This window comes from Hypanus sabinus, chromosome 23 (assembly GCF_030144855.1).
Source record: "Hypanus sabinus isolate sHypSab1 chromosome 23, sHypSab1.hap1, whole genome shotgun sequence".
NCBI lineage: Eukaryota > Metazoa > Chordata > Chondrichthyes > Myliobatiformes > Dasyatidae > Hypanus > Hypanus sabinus.
Genome location: NC_082728.1, coordinates 59,011,736 through 59,031,012, shown reverse-complemented (window position 1 = coordinate 59,031,012; position 19,277 = coordinate 59,011,736). Strand labels below are relative to the sequence as shown.

The 19,277-nt window shown below is 44.9% G+C and overlaps 1 protein-coding gene across 6 annotated transcripts in view; it reads right to left on the bottom strand.

The window, feature by feature from the left end:
- Positions 1-15,252: 15,252 nt before the first annotated feature.
- itgb4 (integrin, beta 4) overlaps positions 15,253-19,277 on the bottom strand; it is a 161,602-nt gene continuing 157,577 nt past the window's right edge. For all 6 annotated transcript variants that reach the window (XM_059948938.1, XM_059948935.1, XM_059948936.1 and 3 more), the window contains 4 exons: positions 18,940-19,095; positions 17,962-18,126; positions 17,177-17,293; positions 15,253-17,048 (listed from right to left, as the gene is read on the bottom strand). In XM_059948938.1, the coding sequence (XP_059804921.1) occupies positions 16,924-17,048; positions 17,177-17,293; positions 17,962-18,126; positions 18,940-19,095 (563 nt within the window). In that variant the 3' untranslated portion in view covers positions 15,253-16,923. The remainder of the gene's footprint in view (positions 17,049-17,176; positions 17,294-17,961; positions 18,127-18,939; positions 19,096-19,277) is intronic.

The following is a 19,277-nucleotide window of genomic DNA, read 5'->3' as shown; positions in this document are numbered from 1 at the left end:
CAGAAGTTAATAGTGTATGAAGCAGTCAGTGATATGCCTTTTAGAATGAGGGGAGATTGTTAATAACTGGTATAACTTTGTTTCCTGGTGAAATTTAGAGAATGTTTCATACAACAGTATAGGAACAAACCCTTTGGCCACCAGTGACTCTACCAGATGAAACACATGATCCATACCCTCCACTCCCCGTACACTCACGTGCCTCTCCTTGAAAGTCACTGTCATCTGTTTCTGCTATAGCCTCTGGCAGCTCCTTCTAGGCACTGTTGGAATTGGTTGTTTTTTCTGCTTTTGGTATTAGTTGAATTACTATAAGACTAAACCATAGTTTTTACTGGCAAACGATTTGTATTTTAACAAACTCGTATATTTTCACAATATGTGGTTTGTCTCCACCTACCAGCAAGAAAGTCATATAGCAGTTACATTAAAGTTACCATTAGCTAAGTATTAGTACATAACACACGTGCTGTGACTGTGACTTTGAATTGGTCATTCTATTTCACAGGAATGTGGCCTTACCTAAAATACAGAAGTGCCAGCTTTCACCAAGATGCCATCTTTGTATCTTGTTCTGTCTTTCTCTGAGGATCTTTATGTTCATCTGCTCTGTTCCTTTGTTTAAAATAAATGATCATGAAGCAACAAGTTTCCTCTCATTCTTGGACTTCTAAAAGAGCCTGTGGATCAGAAAAATCACTGCGATCCCACAGCACCTACCATCCTCTGAGTAAACCTACTTTAAACTTCCCCCTCTCACCTTAAAGCTGTGTTGAACATTTCTACTCTGGGATGAAGATTCTGGCAAGTCTGTGCTTCCTGTTGTAATGTCAGAGGGATGGAGCTGGTTGGTATGAACAAGAATGGGCAGCAGGCACTATACTGAGACACTCTCTGAAGAGGAGACCAATATTACACAATGATATGCTAAAGATCAAAGGACAATTCTAAAGTTATGTGTCTACAATGCTTCCTTTGAATTACATACAACTCACAGCTCCTTTGCACCCACACTGCAGACAGTAAAATGGATGTTAATCCTCATTGTCGGGTTTTTAAATTGACTGCAGTCCAAGGAAACTTGTCCAGAACTGCATTTTAAATGTAATCTACAGGCTACGTACAGCTGTAAAGATTGGTTGAAGTTAATATTTTGCTAAGCACCCTAAGTCCAAAATATCCCCTAAAAATAAATTTGTGGCAGGAAGGGTCAGCTTTGCTCAAATGGAGCAGCAAAAATGCTCTGTTTTGAAACCTCTCACAATTACTCTATGTGCACATCTACACCATCATCCACAATGGCTTCCTTCAAGACACTAAGCAGAGATCGTATCATGAAATCTACCAGTTCAGCTCTCTGGTGTGTTCATGATCCCATAGCCACCGACCTGGACACATGGAAGTGTGAGTGCTACTTTTAAAACTGCTCACGCAGTTAGATTGCTAAGATCGTTGGCCACACGTTGGGTCACAGAGGCATCCCGGACGAGCCCCCAAACATTGTAATGTGAACAAAGATCACTGGAGATATACAGCTGGTAGATATAAAGTCATCTTTTGTTCAACAAGAACGGGCAGCAGACATCATACTGCGACCTGTTCAAAGGAAGAGGCCTGTTTGACCCAATATTACATGACATTTATATGTTAATGGACAATTCTATATTTGCAATGTATCTACAGTGCTTGTTTTGAATTACATAAAACTTTCACACCTTTGCACTCACATTCCAGACAGCTGAAATGGATGTTAATCAGTTTTATCTGGTTTTTTACTTGCCTGCTGTTCACAGATCCAGGAACTATTGTCCAGAACTGCATTTTAAATTTAATCTACAGTCCACTTTCAGGTATAAAGATTGGTCACTGAAGTTAATATACTGCTATATGCCCTAACACTTCCCATAATTTTATAAACTTCTCTTGGTTCACCCCTCAGCTTTGAATGCTCCAGGGAAAACAAGTCTGTACAACTTGTAGCCAAAACCCTCTAATTCAGACAGCATCCTGGTAAATCGCTTCGGAACCTTTTCCAAACCTTCATGTAATAGGGTGACAAACCTTCATGTAAAGTGTAGCCTGATTGAAATTTGATACAACTGCAACTTGAATTTCCTAGTGAAGTCAGTCATGACCTAAGCTTTCTTTAACAAGCTATGTACTTGGTCTCCAAGATCCCCCCTGTATGTCAAAGTTGATGAGGGAGGATGCTTCCATTATCAGTATACCTTCCTGTTACATTCAACCTTCACACTTGCCCAGAATAAGCTCCATCTGCCATTTCTCACCCATCCTGAGGAAGGATCTCGGCCCAAAACGTGTTCCTCTCCATAGACGCTGTCTGTCTTATTCAGCTCCTCCACACTTTGAATGTAGTTTTCAACAAAGATTCCATTTTGAACAGTATTCTTTTCTCTTGTTGTAACCTCTAAGGATGTATGCTTGCTAAAGATGCAGTCCTGATGTTAAGGATGAACATGAGTGTTAATATACTATAGTGTAACAGCTTGAACTTCCTCTCAGCCAGATGACTCCCCATGGGTGGAGAATTCTGTTCGGTGTGGTAACACATTCTCCACACAGATTGGTCTGGTGGTTTGGTGCTAGTCTGTGCCATCTAATGTCTTCTGTCAGCTCAGACACTGGAGCTCCCTGCAGAAAGCTCTGGTATGGTCACTATTTGGCAGTGACAGAAAGCTGTCTCATGTGCCTGGTCTGCAGAACATTGGTGGGATGACGGCACTGGATGCTCCTCTTGCCCACACTGGCCACTAGTCGGGACTCAGTAAGGTGGAGGGTCGAGTGCTGAGGAATGGACTTCTACTTAACCCAGCAGAATGTGGCAAAATGAAAAACTGAAGTAGAACTTGGCCACAGTGTGTTGTACATTTATGTTTGTTATTGAAAGTCTTGTCAGTTGATTAGCACAAAGTTGGAGACTTCACCCTCTTGACCCAACTTTAGGGAATCATTTAGATTTAAAATCACACCCTTCATAATCTCAGGACAGAACACAGTGCTTATGAACCTTGTTACAGGATATGCAATAGCCAATTAACAAAAGGCATAGCGTTTCTGATGTCTGTTAAAAGATGTTGGTTAATACTATCCAAGACACGCAGTCCCTATTCTTTAAGACTGCTAATTCATTATCTGGAAATCCTGATGATTTGGTATCTGGCTCACAGAATGCTACACTCTCTTTAACTCTCCAAGGACCTGAGTACCTAAACTCTAAACTACCAGAGACCTGTTTCCTAGGCTCATTTTTAAACTCCCAGGTCCCATGGTTTCAGCTCTCCCTTTAAACTCACTGATGGGTGGCCAAGATTTTATGCTCAAAAGTGTGATTTAAATTGAGGCCTGTTGATAGATAACTCTTCACGTCTGCCTTCCTTAGCCAAAGACGAGAAACCATATCCATGGTATCCAAATCTGGCACGTGGAACTGTTGCTGCCTTAAGTGGATGTTTAATTTTGCTCTATCACATATGTCAGCGTATTGCAATTCCAGAAATGCAAGCATCACCTATGGGGCACATTACCCAAGCCCACAAACAAACCAGATGTCTTTAAGATGTTGCAAAGTTACCATATCATTGACGGTGTGCAGTCTCCTATGCGGAGGCTTCATGAACCTTGAGCACAAAGCTTTAAAAGTTGACCACAGTTACATTGTATGGAAGTCCTTACTCTTGGTCAAAACGAAACCTCATTGCCATGAAAACTGAGAAGTCTGGTCAGCTGATCCTACAGGGACTGAAAAAAAGCAAATGTCCCCATTGCTCAACTGGAACAGCCTACAGCTGCATCAAGGTACTGACGATAAACACAAGGGTGTAGAACTTGTTCTGTACCCCATTTGGGGAGGGATTGGTGGAAGGGAAGGATAACACATGCTTTAGTAATTCTGCACTAAAACAGCATTAGTCTGTTTTAAGGAAGGCCAACAGAATTGGGCATGTGAAGGTGCATTGGTCCGCAAGCCCACACAATGGCCTTTGGGAGTGGAAATAGGATGCGTTGTGTTCAAAGTTCAGAGTAAATTCATTATAAAAATACAGTATCATACGTCACCATACTCAACCCTGAGATTGATTTTCTTGCGGGCATTCACAGGAAATACAACAGATAAACAACCAATGTGCTAAAGGCAACACACTGTGTAAATACAAAAAAAAGAAAAACCAAGCAGAATAGTAATAATAATAACAACAACAACAACAACAATAATAATAATAATAATAATAATAATAATAATAATAATAATAATAAATAAGCAATAAATATTGAGGCCATGAGATGAAGAGCCCTTGAAAGTGAGTCAATAGGTCATGAGAACAGCTCAGTACTGGAGAGTGAAGTTATCCCCTCTGGTTCGAGCCTGATGGTTGAGGGGTAATCACTGTTTCTGAACCTGGTGGTGAGGGTCCTGAGATTTCTGTACCTCCTTCCTGATGGCAGCAGCAAGGAGAGAGCTTGACCTGGTGTTGGTGGTCCTTGATGATGGATGCTGCATTCCTATGACAACACTCCATGGAGATGTGCTCAATGGTGGGGTCAGCTGTACCTGGGCCCTATCCACTACTTCTTGTAGAATTTTCTGTCCAGGGGCGTTGGTGTTTCCATAACAGGCTATGATGCAACCAGATAGCATACTCTCCACTACACACCTGCAGGGGTTGTCAAGATTTTAGATGACATGCCAAATTGTTACAAACTTCTAATAGAGGCACTGCTGTAACTTTCTTCATTTGACTCAGGACAGATCCACTGAAGGGATAATACTGTGGAATTTGAAGTTACTGATCCTCTCCACCTCTGATCCCCCATGTGAGGACTGACTCCTGGATCTCCAGTTTCCTCCTCTTGAAGTCAATAAACAGATCCTTGTCTTGCTGACATTGTGTGAGAGGTTGTTGTGGCAACACCCAGCCAGATTTTCAATCTCCTTTCTATGTGCTGATTTGTCACCACCTTTGATTTGGCCTATGACAGTGTGTCGTCAGTAAGCTTGAATACGGCAGGAGCTGTGCTTAGCCTCACAGTCACAAGTGGAGCAGGGGGCTAAGCACACAGCCTTATGGTGAACCTTTGCTGATGGAGACCGCAGAGGAGACGTTGTTGGCAATTGAACTGACTGGTGTCTGCAAGTGAGGAATTTGAGGATCCAGCTGCACAAGGAAGTATTGACACCTAGGCCTTGGAACTTATTGATTAGTTTTGAGGTGAGGATAGTATTGTATACAGAGCTGTGGTTAATGAAGAGCATCCTGATGTTTGCATCTTCACTGGCCAGCTGTTCCAGCATTAACAGAAGAGCCAGTGAGTGGCATCGGCTGTGGACCTGTTGCTCCAGTAGGCCAAGATGTTCTTCAGGCAGGAGTTGATATGATTCAGCACTATCCTCTCAAATGCTTCATCACTGTGGACGATAGTCATTGAGGGAGGTCACCACATTCTTCTTAGGCATTAGTATAATGGAAGACTACTTGAAGCAGGTGGTACTTCAGACTGCAGAAGTGAGATGTCAAGATGTTCAAGATGTCAGTGAACATTCCAGACAGTTGATTGGCACAGGTCTTTAGTACTTGGCCTGGTACCCTGACTGGGCCAGATGCTTTCTGTGGGTTCATCCCTCTGAAGGATGCTCTCACATCAGCCTTAGAGCTGTAATCACGGGGTTGTCAGGGGCAGTAGGAGTTCATGAAGATGCTTCCATGTTTTGTTGATCAAAGTGGGAGTAAAAGGCATTGAGCTCACCTGGGAGCGAAACCTTGTTGTCACCAATGTCACTTGGTTTTGCGTTGTAGGAGGTGATAACATTCCATCCCTGCCGGAGCTGTCGAACACCTTTTGTGATTCCAGTTTGGACTGAAAGTGCCACTTCCCATGTTAGATGACTTTCTGGGGGGTTGTACCTGGATCTCGCGTACTTTACTTGGTTTCCAGTTCTGAACACCACCAATCTGGCCCTCCGCAGATTTTGGACCTCTTGGTCCAGCCAGTGGTTCCAGTTGGGGAAGACTCCAAGTAATTTGTGAGGACACACTCATCCACAACTGACTTCATGGAGTCCGTGACAATCATGGTGTATTTGTTCAGGTACTCTGAGAAGTCCTTGAACATAGCCCAGTCTATTGACTTGAAGCAGTGCCATAGCCTTTCCTCTGCCTCCCGCAGCCATCTCTACATTGCCCTTACTTCTGGAGCCTTGCTCTGTAAGCAGGAGGAGACCAGCCAGATAACCAGGCTCCCAGAAATGCAGTCTAGAGATGGAATGGTTAGCTTTCCTTTTGGTAATACAGCAGTGGTCAAGTGTGTTGGGACCCCTGGTGCTGCAGGTGACAATTGGGCAGAGATTACTTCAAGCCTGATTGCAGGAAGGGTAAGATGAAAGACCAATCCTCATAGAGGGATCAGAAGTGGAGAGAGTGAGCAGTTTCAAGTTCCTGGGAGTCAAGATCTCTGAGGATCTAACCTGGTCCCAACATATCGATGTAGTTATAAAGAAGGCAAGACAGCAGCTATAACTTCATTAGGAGTTTGAAGAGATTTGGCATGTCAACAGATACACTCAAAAACTTCTATAGTTGTACCGTGGAGAACATTCCAACAGGCTGCAACACTGTCTGTTATGGAGGGGCTACTGCACGGGACTGAAAGAAGCTGCAGAAGGTTGTAAATCTAGTCGGCTCCATCTTGGGTACTAGACTACAAATTACCCAGGACATCTTCAAGGAGCGGTGTCTCAGAAAGGCAGCGTCCATTATCAAGGACCTCCAGCACCCAGGGCATGCCCTTTTCTCACTGTTACCATCAGGTAGGAGGTACAGAAGCCTGAAGGTACACACTCAGTGATTCAGGAACAGCTTCTTCCCCTCTGCCATCCGATTCCTAAATGGACATTGAAACTTTGGACACTGCCTCACTTTTTATTAATATAGAGCATTTCTGTTTTTGCATGTTTTAAAAATTCTAATCAATATATGAAATTGATTTACTTGTTTATTTATTATTTTTATTTTATTTATTACTTTTTTTTCTGCTAGATTATGTATTGCATTGAACTGCTGCTGCTAAGTTTCACATGACATGCTGGTGATGTCAGGTTCTGACAGAACCAGGGTCTGAAGTCCTCAGCAATGACTTGAAAGGCATTAGGGTAGACTGTTTCTTGTTGGCTGATCCCGGCACAGAGTGCTTGCTTCACATGGGCTTTTGGCAGCACGTAAACTGCAGTCAGGATCACGGAGGAGAGCTTTCTCAATAAGTAGAATGAGCAGCACTTAATCATTAAATGTTCCAGGTTGGAGGGAACAAGAGCATGACAAGTGTCTATGTCCAAACACCACACAGAGCTGATCATGAAACACTGACCTCCCTCCACTTTTAGCTCTCTTTGAATCAGCAGTTTGGTCAGTCTGTTGTATTGAGAAGCTCTTAGATCTGAGGTCAGCTGTCTCCAGGAATCAGAGAATGCAGCATTTACCTCTGATACAGCAATCTTGCCCTGAGTTCCTCTATCTTGTTCTCCAGAGACAAGACACTGGGTAGAGGAAGCTTTGCACTCTGCCATTTTACTCTGGATTCGAGTTCTTCCTCTCTTCCAGCCATGGCGATGTACCTTTGTCCACGTGAAACTGCTGTTTCTGCACTCCTGAGAGTTGTGTCTGCCAGGCCCTTTAGGATTTTGTAAAATCACTGCTCAGTTAAGACGGTTTAAAAGTTTGTTAATTAAAGGGAAAAAAGAGGCTGCAGAATGCAGTAATTGCAGTTCAGAAGAGATATATCTAGAATTTTTGTGATCAGCTCACAAAATATGCTATATATCACCAGCGCATCTTGACAGAGGCTGATGGGAAGCATCTGCTGTGGAGCCAGGGTCCAGTGGAATCTGAAAAGGTGACTCCATGGACTCAGAATAGATGGATGTCCCTTCAGAACAGAGATGAGGAGGATTTCTTTAGCCAGAGGGTGGTGAATCTGTGCAATTCATTGCCATTGACAGCTGTGGAGAGTGTCATTGAATTGACTTTATTACTTCATAGACATGAGGAGTAAAAATCTTTAGGGTATGCCTCCATCTAAATGTAAAAATGTGCAAATTATTATAAATCATATGTACAACAGAATAGTCAATATAACATAGAAACACAGTTGTGTAAGCACGAGTTAAGCAGTCTATTGCCTGGTGAAGAGGCTGTCCTGGAGCCTGTTGGTCCTGGCTTTTATGGTGCGGTACCGTTTCCCAGATGGTAGCAGCTGGAACAGTTTGTGGTTGGGGTGACTTGGGTCTCCAATGATCCTTCGGGCCCTTTTTACACACCTGTCCTAATAAAAGTCCTGAATCATGGGAAGTTCACAACTACAGATGCACTGGGCTGTCCGCACCACTCTCTGCAGAGTCCTGCGATTAAGGGAGGTACAGTTCCCATCCCAGGCAGTGAAGCAGCCAGTCAGGGGATGCTCTCAGCTGTGCCCCTGTAGAAAGTTCTTAGGATTTGGGGGCCCATAGCAAACTTCTTCAACCATCTGAGGTGAAAGACATACTGTTGTGCCTTTTTTACCACACAGCTGGTGTGTACAGACCAAGTGAAATCCTTGGTGATGTTTATGCTGAGAAACTTAAAGCTGTTCACACTCTCTACTCTAGATGTCAATGGGGATTAGCTTGTCTCTATTCCTCCTGTAGTCCACAACCAGCTCCTTTGTTTTTGTGACATTGAGGGAGAGGTTGTTTTCTCGACACCACTGTGTCAGGGTGATGACTTCCTCTCTGGAGGCTGCCTCATTATTATTTGAGATTAGGCCAATCAGTGTAGTGTCATCAGCAAATTTAGTTAGCAGATTGGAGCTGTGGGTGGCAACTCAGTCATGGGTATACAGAGAGTAAAGGAGGAGGTTTAATGCACAGCCGAGGGGCACCTGAGTTGAGCATCAGAGGGGCAGAGGTGAGGGAGCCCACTCTTACCACCTGCCAGTGATCTAACAGTAAGTCCAGGATCCAGCTACACAAGGCAGGATGAAGGCCGAGCTCTCTGAGCTTGTTGAGCCTGGAGGGAATTATGGTGTTGCTTGCTGAACTGTAGTCTAAGAACAGCATTCTCACATAAGCATCCTTCTTCTCCAGATGTGTAAGGACGGTGTGTAGAGCTGTGGCTATTGATTGGTTGTGTCAGTAGGCAAATTGTAGGGGATCCAGCTTGGGTGGTAGCAAGCTGCAGATGTAGTCCTTGACCAGCCTCTCAAAGCATTTGCTTATTACCGAGTCATTCAGGCATGTTACCATGGTCCTTTTAGTTACAGGAACAATGGTAGATGTTTTGAAGCAGGAGGGCACTCTACACTGGGAGAGGGAGAGATTAAAAATGTCAGTAAACACCTGTCAGTTGTGCCGCGCACATCCTAAGTACTCGCTCTGGGATGCCGTCCAGTCCTGCAGCCTTGCGACTGTCCACTCGTTGGAAACCTCTGTGTACTTTGGCCTCACAGGTGACCAGTTTGCAGGTTGCATCAGCTGTGGGTCTCAGTATTGGTAACATCAGATCTAGCATAAAGAAGATCTGGGAGAGAGCCAGCAATGTTGACAGCACCACTGCATTTAGCTTTGAAGTCTGCAATGATGTGCAGACCTTGCCAGAAGCTGCGTGTGTTGTTGGTGGAAAATCGTGCCTGGATCTTGTCCCTGTATTGTTATTTCACTGCCTTAAAGACTGCACAGATTGCAGCTGCATTTCTTGAGTTCTGGCTGAATACCGGCAACATAAGCTCTGTGTCATGCAGTAAGTGCTGCTCACACCGAACTGTTTCTGGTTTGGATAGACCCTGACTGATTTCTGGGGGACAACATCCTCGATGCAAACTCGATACCCCTTCCATGAACTCGGAGACATCTCATCATGGAAGACAGTCCAGTTCACGTCCTCAGAGCACTCCTGTAGCACAGAGGCTGATTGGTCGGACCAACAGTGGATGGTTTTAACTGTTGCCACTTCTTGTTTCAGCTTCTGACTGTACCTTGGCAGCAGCAAGATGGAAGAGTGATCTGATTTTCCAAATGGGGGGGGGGGTGAAAGAGCACTTTGGTAAAGGCTGATTTATACCTGTGCGTTGCGTATGCCGTAGGGTGACGTGCACCCCCCAGAAAAACCTCACTCACACGTCGCGGCGACGCAGACCACAACAACTGTGATCGGTCCGCTTGGTTGCATCTCCAGTTGCTTCTTCTCCACCCTGTCTGTACACCGATGCAAAATAGATTAACCAAATCGTCAAATCTACCTGCCGACATGTGAAAATGTTTGAAATGCATTTCCTCGTCCATGTCTCTCATGAAGAAACTCAACACAGAGGCAGAGAAACCCCACCGCCAACTAGCGTTTTGGCGCACACCAACGCATGCTCGCTACGGTGTAGAGTGATGCAGAAGTGAAAATCAGGGCTATGGAGTAGGCTGCAGTGCAGCCCGTACACACAAGTATAAATCAGCCTTTAGTGTTGCAGAGGGAGAGTAGCAGTGGTTGAGTATGCTATCTTCCCATGTGCTCTCCTGGATGTGTTGAAAAAACTTTGTATACATTGAGTATACTTAAAGCGGAAGTTGGTAAGTTCTTAGTCAGGGCATGGATGGGTTACAGGGAGAAGGCAGGAGATTGGATCTGAGAGGGAACTGGATCAGCCATGATGAAATGGAAGAGCAGACCTGATGGGCCAAATGGCCTTATTCTGCTCGTATATCTTATTGAGTACAGAAGTCAAGTTATCATGTCACAGTTGTTAGTGAGGTCACATTTGGAGCATTGTGTGCAGTTGTGTTTGCCTAGCTACAGGGAGGATGACATTTAAGTGGAAAGAGTGCAGAAATTGTGATGTACAAGGATGTTAATGGACTGAAGGGTTTGAGTCAGGATGAGAGACTGTGTAGGTGAGAGCTTTGTTTCTCTGAAGCACAGCAGCTCAGGAGTGACCTTGCGAGAGATAAAGAAAGATCACGAGGGCCACGGATAAAGTGGATAGTGTCTTTTTTCAGAGAAAGGGAATAGCAGAGAGGAAAAATGTAAAAGAATGTGAGGGGGAACATCTTCATGTGGAGTGGGTGGGTACACGGACTGAGATGGCTGAGGCAGACAGTACCATGTTAAAACTCAAACAGAATAAAGGGAAAAGAGAGGGCATAAAACAGTGGGAGCTAGAAGATTGGGAAGCTTTTAAATACCAACAGAAAGGAACTAAAAGAGCAATAAGGAGAGAAAAGATGAACTATGAAGGCAAGCTAGCTAGTAATATAAATAAAGGGGAGACTAGAAGTTTTTTTTCCAGATATATAAAGAGTAAAAGAGATGTAAGAATAGGTATTGTATGGCTGGAAAATGACACAAGAAGTAGTCATAGCAGATCTTGCTGGAAGACACCAGCTGTATGCCAGAGAACAAATTCAAGTGTGTCAGGGGTAGAAAATAGTGTAATTGCTGTTAGTAAGGACAAGGTGCTTGGGAAGCTGAAGGTGGGGAAGTCACCCGGCCCAGATGGTCTACACCCAAGATTTTGGAAGAGGTAGCTGCAAGAGATTGTGAAGATATTAGTAATGATTTTTAGAATTGTGGAATAGTTCTAGAGAACTAGAAAGCTGCAAATGTGGCTCCACTTTAGCCTGACTAGTGACAGGGAAGCTGCTGGAGTTCATTATTAAGGATTAGGTTTGTGGTACTTGGAGGCATATGATAAAATAGGCCGAAGTCAGCATCATTTCTTTAAGGGGAATTTTTGCCTAACAAGTTCATTGGAATTCTTTAGAAAGTAACTGGCAGGATAGGCAAAGGAGAGTCAGTGTATTTTGTTTACTAGTATTTTCAGAAATCCTTTGACAGGGTGCCACATGAGGCTGCTTAACAAGATGAGAGATACTGGCAATGCTAGAGCATTGGCTGATGGGCGAGAGACTTTACACCCTGACTGACCAAGAACCTATCCATCTCTGCCTTAACTATACCCAACAACTTGGACTTCACAGCCGCCTGTGGCAAGGAATTCCACAGATTCAACACTCTCTGGCTAAAGAAGTTTCTCATCTCTGTTCTAAAGGTTAAAGTCTGTCCCGAGCTTTATGGGCTCGTCAGGCCGGTCCTTCAGAACCATCGATTCTTGAAAGGTCATTGCTGATGCCTCCACAGTCTCTTCAGCCTCCTCACTCAGAACCCTGGGGTCCGGTCCTGGTGACTTATACACCTTCAGAACGTTGTTTTCCACGAGCGGCGGAGGTTGAGGGGGGATCTGCTAGAGGTTCTAAGATTATGAGAGGCACAGATGTAGTACAGGGAGTATCTTTTTCCCAGTCTGGGCATGCATTGAAGACGAAAGGGAGTACATTCAAAGGGGATGTGAGGGGTTAAGTGGTGGATGTCTGGAACGTGCTGCCCTGGCATGGTGATCGAGGCAAATACATCGGAGGCTCTTAAGTGACGTTTGGATAGGCACATAGATGTAAGGAAGATGAATGATATGGACATTGTGTGGGTAGGAGAGATTAACTTCTGTTTTTTAAAATTTACTTTTTGGCTGATTCAGCACAACACTGTGGAGTGAATGGCCTGTTCTATGTCCTATATAAAGGAACCCTCGGAAGACAGTAATCATATGATAGAATTCATCCTGCAGTTTGAAAGGGAGATGATAAAGTCAGATGTATCAGTATTACCGAGGAGTAAAGAGTAAGGTAGGGGTATGAGAGAGAAGCTGGCTAAAGTGGATTGGGAGAGGACACAAGCAGGGATGATGGCAGAAAAGCAATGGCTGTAGTTTTTAGGGGCAATTCAGAAGGTGCTGGATAGATACATCCTAAAGATTAAGTATTCTAAACAGAGAATGAGGGAACCATGGGTGACAAGACAGCCAAAGTCAGCATAAACGCCACAGACAGGGCATATAATAGAGCAAATATTAGAAGGAAGCTGGGAAGCTTTTAAAAACAAACAGAAGGCAGCTTAAAAAACCGTAAGAGAAAAGATGAAATATGAAGGTAAACTAGCCAATAATTTAAATAGGATACAATTTTTTTTAGATATATAAAAGTAGCAGAGAGAGTAGATATTGGACTGGTGGAAATGGTGCTGGAGTGGGAGTAATTGGGACAAAGAAATGATAGCTGAATGGTAGAACTATTTTGCATATAGCAGCAGTATGCCAGAGCGAGAGTCAGGGGACAAAAGTGAGTGCAGTTGCTGTCACTAAGGAAAAGCTGTTTGAGAAGCAGGCAAGTACCTAGACCAGATGAATGACACTCCGGGATTCTGAAAGAGTTAACTAAAGAGATTGTGGAGGCGTTAGTAATGATCCTTCAAAAAATCACTAGATTCTGGAATGGTTCGAGAGCAATGGAAAATTGTATATGTCACTCCATTCTTTAAGAAGGGAGGGAGGCAGAAGAAAGAAAATTAGCCTGACCTCGGTGGTTGGAAAGTTGTTGGAATCTATTATTAAGGATGAGGTTTTGGGGTTCTTGGAGGTTTATGATAAAGTAGGCCAAACTCAGCATTGCTTCCTTCAGGGGAAATCTAGCCCAACAAATCCGTCAGAATTCTTTGCGGAAATAACAGGTGGGATGGACAAAGAACAGTCAGCGGATGTTGATTAATTGGATTTTCAGGGGGCCTTTGATAAGGTGCCACACGTGAGGGTGCTTAACAAGGTATTACAGGAAAAATACTAGCATAGATGGAAGATTGGCTGATTGGTAGGAAGCAGAGAGTTGGAATAAAGGGGTTCTGTGGTGGCTGGCTGGCGGTGACCAGCGGTGTTCTGCAGGGGTCAGTGTTGGGACTGCTTCTTTTCATGTCATATGTCGACGATTTGGATGACAGAATTGATGGCTTTGTTGGCCAAGTTTGCAGATAGCTGGAGGGGCAGGTAGTGTTGAAGCAAGTTTTCTGTAGAAGTTTTCTGGGAGATTCGGCAAAGAAGTGGCAGATGGAATATAGTGTACAGATGTGTATAGTCACACACTTTGGTGGAAGGAATAAAGGTTTAGACTATTTTCTAAACAGGGATAAAATTCAAAAATCAGAGGTGCAAAGAGATTTGGGAATCATCTTACAGGATTCCCTAATTGCAGGTTGATTTGGTGGTAAGGAATGCAAATGCAATGTTTGCCTTCATTTCCAGAGGACTAGAATACAAGAGCAGGGATGTTATGCTGAGGCTTTATAAGGCGTTGGTCAGACTGCACGGAGTAGTGTGAGTGGCTTTGGGCCCATTATCTAAGAAAAAATGTGCTGGCATTGGAGATGGTCCAGAGGAAGATCAGAAGAATGATTCTGGGAATGGAAGAGTTAATGTATGAGGACCCTTCGAGGGCTCTGGGCCTTTAGAAGAATGAAGGAGGATGTCATTGAAACTTATTGGATACTGACTGAAAAGTCTAGGCAGAGCGGATGTGGAAAGGAGCGAGTCTAGAAACAAAGGGCACAGGCTCAGGATGTCCATTTAGAACAGAGATGAGGAGGTTCTTCTTTAGCCAGTGGGTGCTGAATCTTTGAAATTCAATGCCATGGATGTCTATGAGGCCAAGTCATTAAGCACATTTAAAACAGAGGTAGATAGAATCCTGGTTAGTCTGGGTGTCCAGGGGTTGGGGGAGAAGGCAGAATAATGGGGTTGACAGGGATACTATATCCACCATGACAGAAAGGCAAAGCAGACTCAATGGGCCAAATGGCCTAATTCTGCTCCTATGTCATAGTCTAAAGACAGCTGGACAGGTGCATAGGTAGCGGGACTAGCTTAGATGGGCAGCTTGGTTGGTATGGACAAGTTGTTGAAGCACCTTTTTCCATGCTCTATTATTCTAAGAATGTGGTGTGTAACAAGAACATCTAGGAGTTTTTGAGGAACATCATGATGGGATTTCAGAGCCAACAATTTGAGGAACAGATCACCTTTGGTCTAACAGAAGTCCAGAGCAAGCTTGCAGGACTAAATGTCTATTCCTGTGTCATTCCAAGCACCAGGCGAGAAAGTACAATCATTCTGAATTAGGTTACTGTGGAGGGAACCATCTGTAGGGAATTTGGCATAAGGAGCTCTGGTAACGAGCCCAGCTCTCTCTAGACCATGGGGGACAGCAGTAGCAACTCAGTTCACTTGATATTCCTGATTAAATCTGTTTTCTGTAACAGTAAATCTTCCTTTGCCTGAGATAGCCAGTAGTGAAACATGACTTTTAAAAAAATACAGAAATAAGATTACTGATTGTATGAGACTTGTATATTATAAATGGATAGGAAGTATTTTCTTACATTACAAAATCCATGGATGTCAGCAGGAGGAAAATACTGGACAAGCCAAGCTTACAGCGAGAGAGTGAGCATCCAAGATACAGTAGCTAATTTCTGTGCATCATCCCTTTATCTCCTAACCTCTACTATTAACTGATTTGCAGCCACCACTCCACCATTAATTTCCTGTAAAGGCAACAATGTTAGTGGGACTGTTGTAGCTGAGATTGGACAGGGGCCTGTCAGGCTCGTATATCTCAACCTTTGGAGGGTTTGGTCAGTATGGGCTGGCACCAGGAAGACTGTAAGACTATTAGATGCAAATCCAAAGCATGCAAGACGATTTCAGCCCAGAGAAATAAATATACATGATCAAAATGGCTTAATCCTCTTTAGTATTGCAGCAAAATTTTAGCTTCAGAGAAGAAAGTTTTCAGTTAGTACCATGTATTTGGTTTGTCCCCATCTGACCGGTACTTGAACAGAGGAGCAGTGACTGTCCAACTGGCAAAAGTCAGCAGGTGAGATTCCAAACTGCAGGAACCTCCTGGCTCCATCTGCGTTCTACTCCCCCCAGTGAGTGGCGGGATTTGGGACACCGCCTGACAGTGTGGAGAGGGCAGAATCTCTCACTGGTAACGAGGTGAGCACTTCTTTTTGGGCTGCACACACAAACTGGAAAGTGTGATGAGAAGGAGTAACAGGGAACGAGGACAGGACAGTGTAAGTTCCCTCTAAGAAGGAAGGAATACGCTGCCCTCTATGAGCATTCCTTGTGCCAACACCTCCCATACACTGAAATAAACACTGCCCGGTGTACGGAGACAGGTGGTTGACAGTGTGCTCCTGGAGTTTGTTCTCAAGGTTAACAGACCTGGAGTTGGTCAGCAGATGAGTTCTGTCAGTTATGAGGAGCTTTTAATCGAACAGGGAGTTTACAGATGTGGAACGGGTTCATCGTAAACAATTAATCTTTAAACCAATTGAATGAACCCAGTTGGGACACTCAGGAATACAGAACAACTACCTCATTTAGGATAGGTGTTAATGCCTGTAATATGGGAGATACACATGCTTGGAGAGGGCAAGGAAATTAAGAGTTATAAAAACACAGAACAGAATGTAACATACACCCATGACATGTTGGCATCAAAGCTTTGTGCTCGTTTCCAGTGTTAATCATCATTTCTAAATATTCTACAGTGATTAGTAGTAGATCACCAACAGGGTGAGCTCAAAGACACAGTTTGACAATACATGTGACCCAAAGGGTGAAGCATATGAGCAGTGGATGGAAAGCCTCTGTTGGTCGTGACAAGGCTCTTGCATTCAGAATGCAGAGGGCAGCACGTTCATCTCCTCCAGGGAGTCTGTGACTCAAAGTTTGGCAACTGGATGTTGAAATTGCTGGGATAACAGTCTTCCGTTCACCTTTGGCAGACAGAACACTTTAAAGAAGTATCACAGAGCTGTCAAGACTTGCAATCCCGCACACAGACAACAACAAGCGTCCATAGCAATTGTTCACTTTAAAGGTGCTCCCTTATTTAAGATGCTGACGAGCAGAGTTCAAGGTGGCTTCAGAGGTTGTTCATTGGTGTGGTTTAATATTGAGTCCAAAGATCAGGACTTTGTAGTGGGCTCGTCATAATCAGGCCTCGTAGAACTTCCTCTCCACTTGTTTGGTGACTGTTCCACTGGTCATCATGGTCCGAGTGACTTGCTGTGTGATGGAGGTCCCGCCCTCCATCCTTTGTGTCGTTACAGTCATTCCATCTGAAAAGGAAGACAGGAGATTAACTCTGCAAATCCAGAGTTCGCATATCTTGAAATTAAAAGTTTCACAAGGTTTAGTAAAGGTGGAGGGTTCATTCACAAACATAAGGGGGGTTTTCAGCACCAACCTGAGAAGAAGGGGTCAATGCTGGACTCCAGCAGGCTGGTCTCAGTCCCCATGGTCCCAGGAATGGTGAAGCCTTCATGTCTCATCACCATCTGTTTGTTGAACTTGGAAACACTCGCTTGGAAACAAAGAGCAGATTAGAGCTGTTAAAACACAGAATGCAAACAAGCTGGGGAGAGCCAGCAACGACCCTGCACTGCCCACTAAATGTAGTGCACACACACGCACAAGCACACTCACGCACGCACACTCATGCACAAGCACACTCACACGCACGCACACACACACGTGCACACGCACAAGCACATGCCTCCTCACCAGGAGACCCTCCCTGGCACCTTTGCTTAGCACCACTCTCTCACTGCCTCCATCTTGGGCCCTTTACCTCAAGATCATCCCAACCCCAGGAAATTGGGCTGGAAGGTCCCAGAGCCACTCTTGCAGCAACAGAGGACCTTCTGCTCCTAAACCAGAAAATGACTTATTGTCCTTCCCAGCAGGAAGTGAGGGCCTCCATGCCCAGTGCACAATTTCCTCCTTGTGAAACCACCAGGAAGTCGGACCCTCCCACCCATATATCCTATTCCCACCCACACCCCTCAACCAACCAGCTCACCCCCATACCCACATTTGCCCCTCCTCACCAACAGGCTCAACTACCCACTATCTGAATCCCCACCTCTTCCCACCCATCCCCTACCCAAGCCCCAACTAGTAAGTACACAGAGGCACTATGTCCGAGCCCCTCTCAGCACAGGAACGCCCGAATAGCAACTGCATCCTTACCTCCATCCTGAGACTCGATGGTGATGATCCCTTCACGTTCCGGGCCAAAACCTTGCGTCGTCTTTGCCTGAACCTTGAACTTGTACGGGATATTCTCTCTGAGGTGGGGCACCATTAAAGTCATCTCTGCATCATCCCCTTCCACTTGGTATGTCTTGGTCTCATCTGTTGGAGAAGATTTGGGCACTCTGTGACAACAGCCTTTCAGTGCAATAGGTGAGAGGTACCAGTGATGGGAACACAGCGCTGGTGGGAGGGAAGTGGAACAGTCGGCTGATCAGGGGTGAGGTACATGCAGTGGGAGTGGTTGTGGTCACAGAGCCTGAGAGTCTTGGGCTCAAGGTGAGATGGCTGGGAGAAACAGACTTCATTCACCTCTGGCAGACAGAACACATGACACCAGTATCATGGAGGTGTCTGGCACAGAGAGGAGAACCAGGAGATGGGACATCCATCACGCAGGTCACTCGGACTACGACATCCAGGGGAACACTCAACCTGCAGAGTTTTCAGACACACCCACCCAGTCAATGGCTGCCCTTTGTGATTTGTGACACGGCGATGGTGGAGAGCCACTGACTGACAAACAGCTGTTGAGGACGTCATTGGTACAGGGACTCTTTACTCTTAGGGGAACCTCCCTTGCTTGATGTAGCTAACACTACACGGGTCCCTGCTGTGCTCTGTCTTGTAACCATCTCGACTGACCTTTGTAACCTGGGCACAGATGTTTCTCCGAAGGCCAAGACGCTCAGGACACAGGGAAAACCTCATTTTATCTCCATTACCATAAGGCATCCACCACCTCTCAAAGATCTGACCTCAAATTTCAGTGGGTGGGTCTTCCGAGGACAGATCAGCCTGGAGCAAACGCCTCTCTCGAAACCCCATCAAACCCACAGCCTTCTGCCTTTCAGCAGGCACCACCGACAGGGCAAAGCCCCGTTCTCCTGTGGAGCAGACTGCAGCAATGCTCACCTTTGCCATCCAGTGGTTCACAGGTCACCAGGTAACCCAGAATGTCCCCGTTTGGTTTACGGGGTTTCTCCCAGCTCAGCTTCAGCAGCTCCGAGTTGACCGCAGTGAACACTAGAGGTCCGGGTGCACTGGGTGTGCTCAGTGTGAATGGTGAACCTGCAGGGGGATATAGCACATTAGCAACTCCGAGAAGTGTCCCCTCCTCTCAGTGACACCACAGCACCGAGCCTAGAACAGGGCATTCGACCCACACCAAACACAGTGACAAATAAAGAAAATCCTTCCTGACTGTACATGATCTGTATCCCGCCATATCTACCTAAAACCTCCAGAATATC